General features: G+C 41.0%; 1 protein-coding gene across 16 annotated transcripts in view; it reads left to right on the top strand.

Moving 5' to 3' along the window:
- Positions 1-13,160, top strand: part of LOC121277245 (phosphatidylinositol 4-phosphate 5-kinase type-1 beta-like) — a 637,142-nt gene that overhangs the window by 614,396 nt on the left and 9,586 nt on the right. For 15 of the 16 annotated variants that reach the window (XM_041186457.1, XM_041186464.1, XM_041186460.1 and 12 more), the window contains 2 exons: positions 9,224-9,341; positions 12,343-12,401. In XM_041186457.1, the coding sequence (XP_041042391.1) occupies positions 9,224-9,341; positions 12,343-12,401 (177 nt within the window). The remainder of the gene's footprint in view (positions 1-9,223; positions 9,342-12,342; positions 12,402-13,160) is intronic. The other variant, XM_041186458.1, reaches the window with a different exon arrangement.

Genomic DNA, 13,160 nt, shown 5'->3' with positions numbered 1-13,160 from the left:
GAATTAAATATTTAAACCAGAAAGTGTTAGTTTGGACTCTGCACATCTCAGTAAAGATTCTTACATCTGATTGGTTGAGGGGACGCATCATTGCTGCCCTGATCACACAGGTACCAATGTAGCCTTATATGATGCTCCTTAAAATCTACCTCTCTGAGGAAGTTTTTGGCCACCTGGCCTAATATCTCATGTGACTCGCTGTCAAATTTTGTTTGATAATTGCTCCTATGGAGCTGCGTGTGATGTTTTACTACATTAAAGGACCTTTATGAATGCAAGTTGTTTTTATTGCTGTCAGTGTTATTCTGATTTTAAAAAAAATGAATCTTCACAAATTCCAGAAAAGGCATCAGTATTTATATGCCATGTTCTAATATGTATGAAGATTCCCATCGTGAAGGGGAGTTGTATGCACTTCAAGTTTCTTTCCCAACTCTGAGAGGCTTTTTGTAACTTAGGAGAGGTCATGATACAAAAGAATATAGTGATGTAGTAGTTACGTTACTGCTCTGGACTAATCCAGGGAATGGAAATTCATGTTCTACCTTGGCAATTTGAGAGTTACAAGTTCATTTTTTTTATAACTTAAGAACTGAAAATGCTGGAAATACTCAATAGGTCAGGCAACATGGCTAAAGAGAGAAACAGAGTCAAAGTTTTAGGCTTATGACTTTACATCAGAACTGGGAAAAGTTAGAAATGTAATAGGTTTTAAGTAGGTGCAACGGGTGAGGGTGGAAAAGAACAAAAGGGAGAGTCTGTGATAGAGTAGAAGACAGGAGAGATTGAATGATAAAAGAGTTTTTGGTGCAAAGCCAAGAGAGTGGTAATGGAACAAACGGAGAAACAAAAGATGTGCCTAGAAGAGGTGTGGGCAGCTGTTGTCTGAAAGCAAAACCAAGCTAGACTGAAACAGAAAAAGGAAGAGGGAAAAAATGCATTTTCTGTATATATTTAAGGTTTCCAAAACCCACAGTATTTTTCTTTTGTTTTTTGTTACAAAATCTAATTAGTCTTATATGGTTGAGCCTAAACGTGCTTTCAGCCCCAATTCCCCTCTGAATTGGCCCAGCAGGCCACTCAGGGGCAACTAGGGGACAAGCAATAAATGCCAGTCTTTCCAGCGATGCCCACATTGAGAATCAAAAAAATGGCCCTGTTGCTACATTTGGCAATAAATGTATGAGACGGATTGTGTGGTGGTATTCCTTTTATTTAGAACATATAGTTTTACTTTGAAAGGGGAGAACCTTATAGGATCTTGATAGACAAAATTTGAAAGCCATGCCTCAAAGACTGAAATGACCTATCCTATAGGAAGTTAATACTTAATCCATTATCATTGTGGCAAGTCCCATTTATCCATCAGCCCTGTGCTCACTGACCGACATTGGCTCCCACTCCAACTGTACCTCAATTTTAAAATTTTTATTCTCTTATTCATATCCCTCCGTGACATAGTGATCCCTCCCTATGTCTGTAATCTCCTCCAGCCCTACAACCTTCCAAGAACTCTACATTCTTCCAACTCGGGCCCCTTTTACACCTGCCTCTCCCTTCAACCGACCATTGGTGGTCAAGCCTTCAGCTGCCTGGGCCCTCGCAGGAATTCCCTTCCATAATCTGGCTGCCTCTTCTCTTAACCTTGCCCAAGCTTTTAATTACCTGCCCTAATATCATTTCCTCCTTTGGCTCCATGGCAAGGTTTGCCTGATGAAGCTCCTGTGAAATGGTTTGGAACATTTTCCTGTGTTAAAGGTGCTATGTAAACATAAGTTATTGTTGAATTTTGTTTCTATTCATTCACAAGATATGGGCATTGGAAGGCCAACATCTGTTACCCATGTGATGGTGAGCTACCCTCTTGAAATTGAGAGTCCAGTCAGATTGCTGTGGTTTGGAGTGACATCAGATGGGTTTTTACAACAATCTGGTAGTTTTGTGGTTGCTATTACTCATAATAGCTTTATTTATTTATTAACTAACAGATTTACTGTATTTAATTAATTGAATTTAAATTCCCCAGCTCTGCATTGGTATTTGAACTTGCATTTCCAGATCACTGGTCCAGACCTCCGGATTACTAATCTAATACACTTTGCTATACCGTTACCCCTTTGATTCTATACCTACCCTTGGGAATGTGGCAATTGTCATTGCCACAACATGACTCCATTTACTTGCTTTGGAGACAGAAGGTGCCATTTTTAATTACAATAATCTTTTATTGACTGCTTCTTTGTTACAGTCTTTAAAGTCATCCATAAATGCTCAAATGGGTCAATCCTCAAATTAGATCTCAAATCGTGATGTTTTTGCTCAGTTTAGGAAAAAGTTATTTAAAACTCAGGCTCATTTGTTTTTTGTAATCTTTACTTAGCATTTTAAAGTATTTTGTCTATATTACAACAGTGGTACATCCAAGAACACCCATTTTTTGAGCATAAAGTGAGGCATTGCTGATCGGACAGTTAGTCAGAGAGCCATTAGGACAGATCCCTAACAAAAACAGAAAATGCTGGAACAACTCAGCAGGTATAGAAGCATCTGTGGAGAGAGAAACAGAGTTAACGTTTCGAGTCCGTGTGACTCTTCAGAGCTCTGAAGAAGGGTCATACGGACCTGAAACATTAACTCTGTTTCTCTCTCAGCAGATGTTGCTAGACCTGCTGAGTTGTTCCAGCATTTTCTATTTTTGTTTCAGATTTCCAGCATCTGCAGTATTTTGCTTTTATCTTAGGACAGATCCCTGCCAGGCCTGAATGTGTTCCAATTTTCTAATTGAGATTTTAATTGCTGGAGGCAAGATCCACCAGCTTAGGATAGATGCGTGCAAATGAATACATAATAAGATCAAGATGTCAATCATGCATGTTATATATCACTTCCATCCATTTTGCACTGTTTGCTTTATAAGGAAGGGTAAAGAAACGTTCAGAATTGCTGAGTGCTAAGGTTCCTATGGAAATCTATTCAAGACAGAGTGCCACACTGGAATGCCATTGCTGAAACATTCTTCACTGCTGTCAATAAGGTCTTCGTTACCAAAGCTATGGTATCATGTTTTCTTTATCCCCCCTTCTGTTGTCGTAGTGTCAATATGGGTTTTCCACTCGGAATTCCCCGATATATACCCTCCTCTACCTTTTTAGAACCAAGAAAGACTTGCATTTATATAGCACCTTTCATGACTCAGGACCTGTTTTTAAGCAACTGAAATCACAACTCCATTCACCATAATGCAACTGTGAGTGTTGGCAATGCCAGCAGGAGCAACTAGCATCTTTTAGTGCAGTAAAACGTCCCAGTGCATTTGTCAGAAAGGTAAAGAAGCTGAAAGTTCGCCATTCTGTAGCAGAACAATGACATTTAAGCATCTGATGTGGTCAGAACTTCTCAAAGTCACATCTGTTAAACAAATTGTGTGTGTGTGCGTAGTGTTACCACATGTGCAGCATTAGCCAGTTGTATAGCGCAGGGGTTGGCAAGCTACAGAAGCAATTGCCCCCACAGGTAGGTAGTGAAACTCAGAAATGCACTTCCTCAAGAAGCCCTGATGTTGGGGGCCTCAATATTTGATATGAAAACTAGACTGATAGATATTTGTGAAGGAGAATTGAGCCTAGACGTGTAGTTGATAAGTAAGATACAGATTGGCCATGTTCTAGTTGAATGGTGGAACAGACGGGAGGGGTTGAATGGCCAATTCATGTTGCTGTGTTCCTAGGTCTGACAGAAGAACAAAGAATTAGAGGACAAATGGGGCCTCTTTCCTGGAAGACAAGCTTCCTTACAGTGGCCTATCACTCTACCACCAACTGCTATGAGAAAGTCAGACCCCATTCCATTTCAGTGGGCCCCATCAGAGTCCCGTACATCTTCATGTAGATGTACAAGCACATCGAGGGACTGCAGAACCAGGACAGATACGAATTCCACCAGTGACATTATCCGTCCAGTGTTCTCTCAGAATGAGGCACAGGCAAGGCGACACTTCAAAAACCGTTGTCCTACTTCTGCTGCTCCGATTGGGAGGGCTCAGACCCCCAGCTGCCCCCACATTTCCCCCCACCACACACACCCCCTCCCCCCCACCTCCACCCCGACCTCCACTGCTCAAGCGAACTGCACAATGGGTTCATCCTGGGGTGGTCCAAGTACACTGGCCTGCAAAATGGCCGGGGACAAGGAAATACCTGGTCTGGAAATTCCCTCTCTCTGACATCAGGGCAGATGGAAGAGTTTTTTCTTTCTGTTTAATTCATCAGGATGTAGGAATCACTGGCAAGGCAAGCTCATCAACCCTGCTTGCTGAGGGTGTGGAGTCACATATAGGCCGCACCGGGTGAGGATGGCCAATTTCCTTGCCTAAAGGAAGGTTTGGGGCAGACGGAAGTCCCACCATCTCCAGCCCTCTAGGCAAATTAGTAATTGATGAGATTCTGAGCAAAGACCTGACACCTCCATTTCTCACCACCTGTCCCAGCTTCAGCAAACCCTGAGCAGCTGCCTTCCACCACAGGAGGGCTGGCGCTGCAGAAGAATTTCTGGCTCCAAAATTTGTTCAGCTTACTGAAATTTGTGTGCATGGCAGGTCTTCTCTGTGCACACTAACCTTACTTCCTGCATCATGAATTTTCAGTAGTGCTCTGTGCCTCAACACACATGAAGTGTCAACATTTCTGCCACCTTCCAGTGTTAAAGTATGTGTCATGTTTATCATGCATCTTTAATGTAAAGTTTTGACTTTTGCTAATCTCTGGACATATCTGCCACTGACACAATGGGCCGAATGGCCTCCTGTGCTGTGTCATTTTGTATCTTCCACCTCTGGCCAGTGCAACTGAATTCTCTATCTTTACCAAAAAAAAATTACATTCTTAAAGTCTGTCCATTTCTATTACACCACTTTTTTTATTATTTGTTCATTCATGGGATATGGGCTTCATAGGCTGTGCCAGCATTTATTGCCCATCTCTAATTGCCCTTGAGAAGGTGGTGTTGAGCTGTCTTCTTGAACTGCTGCAGTCCATGTTGTGCAGGTGCACCCAGAATGCTGTTAGGGAGGGAGTTCCAGGATTTTTGACCCAGCGACAGTGAAGGAACGGCCAATGTATTTCTAGCTCAGGATGGTGTGTGACTTGGAGGGGAATTTGCAGGTGCTGGTGTTCCCATGTGTCTGTTGCTCTTGTCCTTCCAGGTGGTAGAGGCTGGAGGTTCGGAAGGTGCTGTTGAAGGAGCCCTGGTGAGTAGCTGCAGTGCGACTTATACACAGTACTGCCGCTGTGAGTCGGTGGCGGAGGCAGTGAATGTTTAAGATGGTGGATGAGGTGCTGATCAAGCAGCTGCTTTGACCTGGATGGTGTTGAGCTATGAGTTGTTGGAGCTGCACTATTATTTGATATATTAATCACGCTTTCTATTACCCACCTTTGACAGTTCTCCCTTAAGTTTAAACAACCGGGCACCAAAGGTGAGGGGCAGCTACAGAGGTACAGTTCATAGGGGTAATTGTAGGAGTGATAGGCTGGTACAAAGAGGAGGAGTAGGGGATAAAAATAGAGAATGCTGAAAAAACTCAGCAGGTCTGACAGCATCTGTGGAGAGAGAAACAGAGAAACAGTATGACTTCAAAGCTAGAGAGGTAGAAATGTGATGGATATTATTCTGTTTAAGAGGGGGTAGAGCAAAATAGCAGGTCAGGAATAGGTGGGAGCTCAGCAGAGATTTACAAACATGTCATGGACACAAGATGAAGGGAGTGTTAATGGTGGTGTTAAAGACTAAATGTGCTGATAGTGGCATAAAGGTAAGATAGTAGAATGTGTTAATAGCAGAACAAGGGTCAGCGCACTGTGAAAGCAAAACATAAGAACAAGTGATAGATGGCCCTGTGGTTGGGGGCGGGTTGGTGAAAAAGGGTTTAAAAAAGTAAAGAAAAATGAATAGCTAAATAAAAATAAACTTTAAAAAATTTTAAAATTATATTAAAAAGGGGGTAAAGATGGAGGAGAGAGTTGAATGCCTGAAGGAGTCAGAGGAGTAGGGGATAACTAAAGGTAGTTGTGATGGAGCTGTTGGAGACTGAGGAAGCATGCGGGTTGGCGAGTGAGTGATGCAAAGCATCAGGAGTGGGATTTCACATTTTCCCTACCACTAGAAGATGTGGCCAGCAAGATCTCTGCTGCTCTCTCCCACACAACTCGCCGTTTCCCACCAAACACAAGGCAAACTAAGCAGCATAAGGGCACAGAGGCAGAACCCAAAAAGTGTTAGGCAGAGGGGCAGAAAAAAGAAATAGAACAAGGAACAATTTATCAGTCACCTAGCCTCAATATGTGGGTATCCCTAAACCCCGCTGGATGATAGGTTGAAGAGGAGGGTTTTGGATTTTTTATGATAAGTATATTTTTGTACCTAGCATCTGTGCACACATGAAATAAGACTATTGAATTAATGACTCTCTCCAATTATTATGCTCTGTTCCGTTGATGGTTTCTTTTTTTCTAATTTATCCATGCATTCTGAACATTGTTGACAAAGCCAACATTTATGACCCTGACCATTGGTAGTGGTGAGCTGCTGCTGCCATGAACCATTGCAGTTTGCAGGATAAAGGTACTGTTGGGGAGGGAGTTCCAGAATTTTGACCCAGCAACGATGAACAAAAGTCGATATATTTGCGAGTCAGGATGGTGTGTGACTTGGAGGGGAACTTGCAGGAGCTGGTGTTCCCATGCGCCCCTGTCCTTTTAGGTGGTAGAGGTTGTGGGTTTTGGAAGATGCTGTCAGAAGAGCTTGGCGAATTGCTGCAGTGCATCTTGTAGATGGTACACACTGCTGCCACTGTGCATCAGTGGTGGAGGGAGTGAACGTTCAAGATGGTGGATGTGGTGCCAATCAAGTGGGCTGCTCTGTCCTGGATGGTGTGGAGCTTGTTGAGTGTTGTTGGAGCTGCACTCATCCAGGCAAATGGAGAGTGTTCCATCACACTTCTGACTTTTGCCTTGTAGATGGACAGGCTTTGGAGAGTCAGGAGGTGAGTTGCTCCACAGAATTCCCAGTCTCTGACATCTTGAAGCCACAGTATTTGTAACTGTCGATTTAGAATAGGACAAAGATATCGGATGTTGCAGTAAATAGTAGTGCTTCTCTCTTTAATCCTAATTCACTGTATCCTTAAGGAAAGAGCCTCACTGTTGGGTTCCCTTTAAGCTATTTTTTTTATCTTTGAGAAACTGCTGTCATACTTTACATCTTAATAAGCGCTCATTCCTTGAAGCGTAAAGCTCTTAATAGGAGCTTAGCCAAATCTTTTCAACCGAAGAGCTCATTCTATGTGGCTTATTTGAAGGAAATGTTCTCGAAACATTCCACATCATTTTCAGGAGGTTTCTGCCTTTCTTGTGAACATGAGAACAATCGCGAACCCTGACCTGTTTATGTTTAAAATAACTGCTGAGAAATATGGTAACTAAGCACTTTGACATCCTGTTATAAATTCATGTTGCACCAGTGGCTTCTGTGGAATAATGTGTGTACATCTTTTGTTTCAAAAAGGCTCGGAAATGATATTTTACATATGAATACTGTAACTTCTTTGCAAGATTCAACCCTCAAAGGGTTTGTGAGCTTTGGCCCCGACCCCCTCCAGCCCCATTTTTCCGCTCACTGTTACATTTAGTAGGTCACAGTAACTCCTTTCCGATTTGCAGTGGTAACTCCCTATTGTTTCCATTTGCTCGTGACTTACAATTACACACACAAGTTGGCATTAATTTGGTATTGATACCAAAGAGAAATTCCTGATGCTCTGTTTGTTTCGAAAGCAGCTGCTGCAGTGGTACAAAGGATCATCTGTTGAGTTTCAGCGTTAACTACTTGGAGAAAGTAATTAAGTGTAGAGTTTGCAGACTAGCCCATTCAGTTCAGAGATAAAGAAGACTAGTTTAGAACAAAATCTTGTGTTCCCACTTAGATGAAGAGCTATTCACGGCTTTTTAAAAACCATCGAAGGCTTCCTGAAATGAGCAAGTGTTGCAATTTTGGTTTTGTGTTGGTTTTGAATTAGTCTCCAAACTGAAAGAGCAGTTATGTGATCCTTGTGTTGGTCATACAAAAGTAGAAGGGAGCATTCATTGATATGGAAAATCCTCAACCAGGTGTAGTTGGTGGGGAGAGTGTGGTCTTGGATGGTGAAGGAAGCCACCCACAATGAATTTATTTCTACAGTCACTCGTGATTCTATAACACCATTTTCCATGGCAACACATCCAACGATTTTTGTAAAAATGTGCGCAGCGAGACATTTTGCACCAAATGCCCCCATCTAGTGTTGGCAAAATTGCTTGGAATCAGCAAATTTCAATCAGCAGGAATTTGCAGTGGTTGGTCAAAAAAAAATAGGCATTCTGGAGTCTTTTCAAGATGGGCAAAGTATATAATCGTCATATGAACTAATGAATACAATTTAAATGTTGTTCTTGCATCTTGATATTATTGTTGTGGAAGTCCCATTCACACTTTTTAAAATATATCGTCAGGTAGCCTTAGTGCATAGTTGAAGTCTTAACCAGTGAGCAGATATGTTAAGGGTTGTACACATCTGAAGTGTCTTTTTCCTAACCAGGTTTCTGCTCTAATGCACCTCATTCAAACATAGTCCTCTCAATATTCCAGATTTTAGCCAGATGTGTACTATATTTGTGGAAATGTTAGTTGTGCCTGCCATAATAACATCAAATCTCCTCCTAATATATACATGTATCCCACTTCACAGTATCTTTACAGTGCAGAGGAGGCCATTTGGCCCATCGAGTCTGCATTGGCTCTCTGAAAGAGCATTCCACCTCGTCCCACTCCCCTGCCTTATCCCCGTAACCTTGCTTATTCTGTTTGAGATTTTAAAATATAAAATAAAATTGTTTTGCATCCCCATCCCCAATACATTTCCCTTGCAACTGAAAAACATTTGGCCTTCAATTTTTTTTTTGGTTTTAAACCCTACTGCCACTCTTGTCCTTTTGCATTTGCCCAAATACTGTACAGCTTCAGATACTGAATGTTTCCTCGCTGCTGCAAACCAACACTGATATTCATCTGATGTCAATGCTTAATTAAGTATGCAAAAATCTTTCATCCAACATCGGGTGCTGAACCGTACCATAAATAGATGTTACTGGTAAACTACCTTCATTAATTCTTTTTAAAATTGTAATTTCAGGGAAGAGAACCCGACTAGCTCCACTGTCACTTTGGAAGACAGCGCAATCTGTTTAACACTGGAGCAAAGCACATTAGAAATAGAAAATGATGACGATTCTGAATTCGACATTCACTTGGTAAGTACCTATTAACAGGGATGTCCTGCCCACCAGGAACACAGGCTTCTATTTTTACTGCTGCAAATGCTCAATTACAATCACATGATTGAATCACAAATGCAACACCTGTATGCTGACAACTATTAAAGTATTACTTTTTCTTTTGTTATTCTGATTGATAAATGGCTTGTTTACAACTCTATTCTTCATTGAATTTGTCACTTAATCATATGATATTTATTTACAAAATACTAATGGAGGTAAATGGCATGTACACAGTTTATTCTCCTCCTGTATATGAATAATTTAATTATGAAAAGTGAACTAAAAGATGATTGGATCAATTTGAGAAGTTTTTTTGCTGTTAAATTGTTTTATTTCACTGCCAAGTCGACAATTTTGGATCTGTGCCCATGTGGGCACTTAGCAACTCTCTATTTATGCCCCAGCGCATCCTGACCCAGTTTGCCAGGCAGGTGGGAAATTAGAATAAACCACTGGAATATTGGAACACAGATGAATTGTTTTAACTTAGTTTGAATCCTGTGAGCAAATAGATTAAATGCATAGTGTGCCCAGTGATGAAGAAGTGACTTTTCAGAGTAACAGGATCAGTGAAGGGGGGTTGTTGGAGGGATAAAGAACGTCATTTATGGTTAATGGTACAATGTCAAAAGTATTTAAAACATCACAAATACAAAAACTTCAGGATGAGTTTATAATATGCATGTGAGAAGTTTAGCGCAGCTCTGATTTTGTTTGATGTCATTTCATTTCACATTGTACGTTGTCTGTTTTGAAGGTTCATCCATTTTAAATGACCTTTGGTTGCAACGTGTTGCCCTATAAAATTATTTCTATTGAGCATTCAACAGTCTTAACACAAAGCAAGTACTGAATGAAAACTAGAGAGAAAACAGCGGCTTGCCATTGTTCTGCAAACAGACCAACGTCAGCCTTATTAATCACCAGTCAGTTTTTTTTTAAAAATCATGTATGACAAGTAAAGAAAGAACTTGTATTTATATAGCGCCTTTGCAATCTCAGGCCCTCCCAAAGCGCCCTGGAAGTATAGCTACTGTTGTAATGTAGGAAGCACAGCAAGCTCCCACAAACAGCAATGAGATAATGACCAAGTAATATGTTTCAGTGATGTTGGTTGAAGTATAAATAGTGGCCAGGACACCGGGAAGAATTCCCCTGTTCTTCTTTGAAATAATGCCACGACATATTTTTACATCTTCCTGAAGAGGGAAAACAGGCGTCAGTTTATTGTGTCATCCAAAGGATGTCACCTCCAAGATTTTTGCACTCCCCCACTACTGCACTGGAAGTTCTGGACTAAATTACGTACTCGAATCCCTGGAATGGGACTTGAACCTATGACCACCTGACCCAGGAAAAAGTATAATCCACTGAACCAAAGCTGACACAATTAAACATGTATACTATATTAGTGGAAATGTTAGTTGTGTCTGCTATAATAACAGCAAATCTCTTACTAAAATATACCTGTATTCCACTTATTCTGTTTGAGATTTTATCCAGGAAAAGAGTTTGCATGGAAATTGGTATTTGTTGTGCATCTTCAAACTACTGTCAGAAGCGTGCTGGAAACCACACATTCGTAAATTTGGATGGAAAAGCATTTCAAATAATGGTGCCTCAATATGGTGAAAAACCAATGGTGCATTTGGAATAAAACTGCTTTTTCACCATTGTGAATGTGCGAGTGTGTGTGATTTATATTCACACGCAGTTCTCTACTCCCTATACTAGTCCCTAAATGCTATTTTCTGATGAGAATGGAAGGACAGGCTATATGCTGTGGGCACCTCCAACACCAGCTCTGGGTAGCATACAGGAATGAATAGACGAGTAACTTTCTGTCATCAGTTGTCTTGCCAGATAACCAAAAATAAACCAACAACCAAATGAAAATGTCGATCTGACTGGAACCTGAGCTAGATGAGAGTTTTTGAAGTGAGAGAGAGCGAGATAGCTGGTGTAGATGAACAGAACTGACATGCACACCGTGCCTTTCAATCAGAAGTTTTCAAGATGTTAAGAGACACAGATAGAAAGAGTTTACTTCCTCTGCCTAGGGAATCTAGGACTAGGGATAGTCTGAAAATTAGAGCCAGATCTTTGAGGAATGAAATTAGGAAATGCTTTTATACGCAAAGGGTGGTAGAAGCTGGAACTCTCTTTCACAAATGGCAATGAATGCTAGATCAATTGTGAACCTGAGATTGCTAGATTTTAGTTAGCCAAAGATATTAAGGCTAAAGGTCATGAATGGGTATATGGAGTTAGGTTGCAGGTCAGCCATGATCTCAGAGTAGTGGAACAGGCTCTCCTGTTTCAAAGTTGGGTTTGCCTTTCTGCTAGCTTCAGTTGAAATGGCTTGTGGTTTATTTATTTTCCCCTTGAAAGGTCCTGTCTCTGTGAATGTGATTCGTTGTTGGTTTATTTTTAGTTATCTGGAGCGACAACTGATGATAGGAAGTTCCTCCTCATCTTTGCATGTCCGTATGCTACCAGGGGCTGGTGCCGGCAATGCCCATAGCATCCCCATATGCCAATGCATCCCCATAGGGAGGTGTAATTATGACTAAGATCAGATTTGTAAATGTGAATTGACGTCTGGTAGAATTCTTGTCACCATAGAATCTCACATTGTGCCTACGTTCAACTGATGTGTGGCCACTGTGCCACATTCAAGATTTTCCTTTTTGAAAATTAATGGAAGAAATGTGGGAAGCCCCATATGATGTTTGGAAACCTTTTTCTTTTCTGCATGAAAAATCTATGCAATTGAAAGAAGTCTGATTGAAAATTGTATGAAGATGTGTGCTCCGCAACCTCTTGATTTTCTTTAATCTTGAGAGAAAATGCTCATGCTGAATGATTTTTTTCAAAGTGATGAATTCATTATATTTACGCATGATTTTATGCAGCATAAAAACTGATGTATAAGTCGCATCTTCATGCATGTTTTTATGTCCTGTAAATATAGGGGAACAATTTAAACATGAATATGACTCCTTGGATTTTTACTGAAACATCGATCATAAAGTAAGGGAGTGACTTATGTACTGGTGAGAGTTAGAATTTGGATTTTATTATAATTCACCAATTGTGTTTTGCTTTTTATTTGCTATTTCAGCTTGTGTTACTAAATTTAATTGATTTTGTTCTCCTTAGTTACGGCAGACATAATAGATTTCATTTTGCCATTTAGAAAAAAAAGGCTTGCATTTATACAGCATACAAATGTACATGTGAAGGAAAAGAGAGGCTTTTAGCAGGTACAAGGGAAGCAAATCAGCGGAGGCATTAGTGGAGTACAGAAAGTGCAGGGTGAAGCTTAAGAAAGCAATTAGGAGAGCAAGGAGGAATATAAGAAAGCTCTGGCTAGTAAAAGAAGGGAAAATCCCAAGATATTCTGTAAGTATATTAATGGGAAGAGGGTAACCAGGGAAAGAGTAGGGCCCATTAGGGACCAATGGGGCAATCTATGGGTGGAGCCAGAGGACATCAGTAGAGTGTTGAACGAATACTTCACATCCGTCTTCACCCTAGAGAATGAGGATGAAGGTTTCGAACTTGGGGAGAGAGACTGTAAGGTTCTTGAGCAAATTGATATAGGGAGTGACAAGGTATAGGAGATGTTGGCAAGCTTAAAAGTGGACTGATCTCCAGGTCTGGATGATTTGTGTCCCAGACTGCTGAGGGAGGCAAGGGAGGAGATCGCAGGGGCTCTGACCCAAACTTTAATTCCTCTCTGGCCACAGGGGAGGTGCCAGAGTACTGGAGAGAGCCAATGTGGTTCCG

The sequence above is a fragment of the Carcharodon carcharias genome, chromosome 4, assembly GCF_017639515.1.
Source record: "Carcharodon carcharias isolate sCarCar2 chromosome 4, sCarCar2.pri, whole genome shotgun sequence".
Taxonomy (NCBI): domain Eukaryota; kingdom Metazoa; phylum Chordata; class Chondrichthyes; order Lamniformes; family Lamnidae; genus Carcharodon; species Carcharodon carcharias.
The sequence above is the reverse complement of the archived record's forward strand: the minus strand, read 5'-3'. Positions and strand labels throughout refer to the sequence as shown.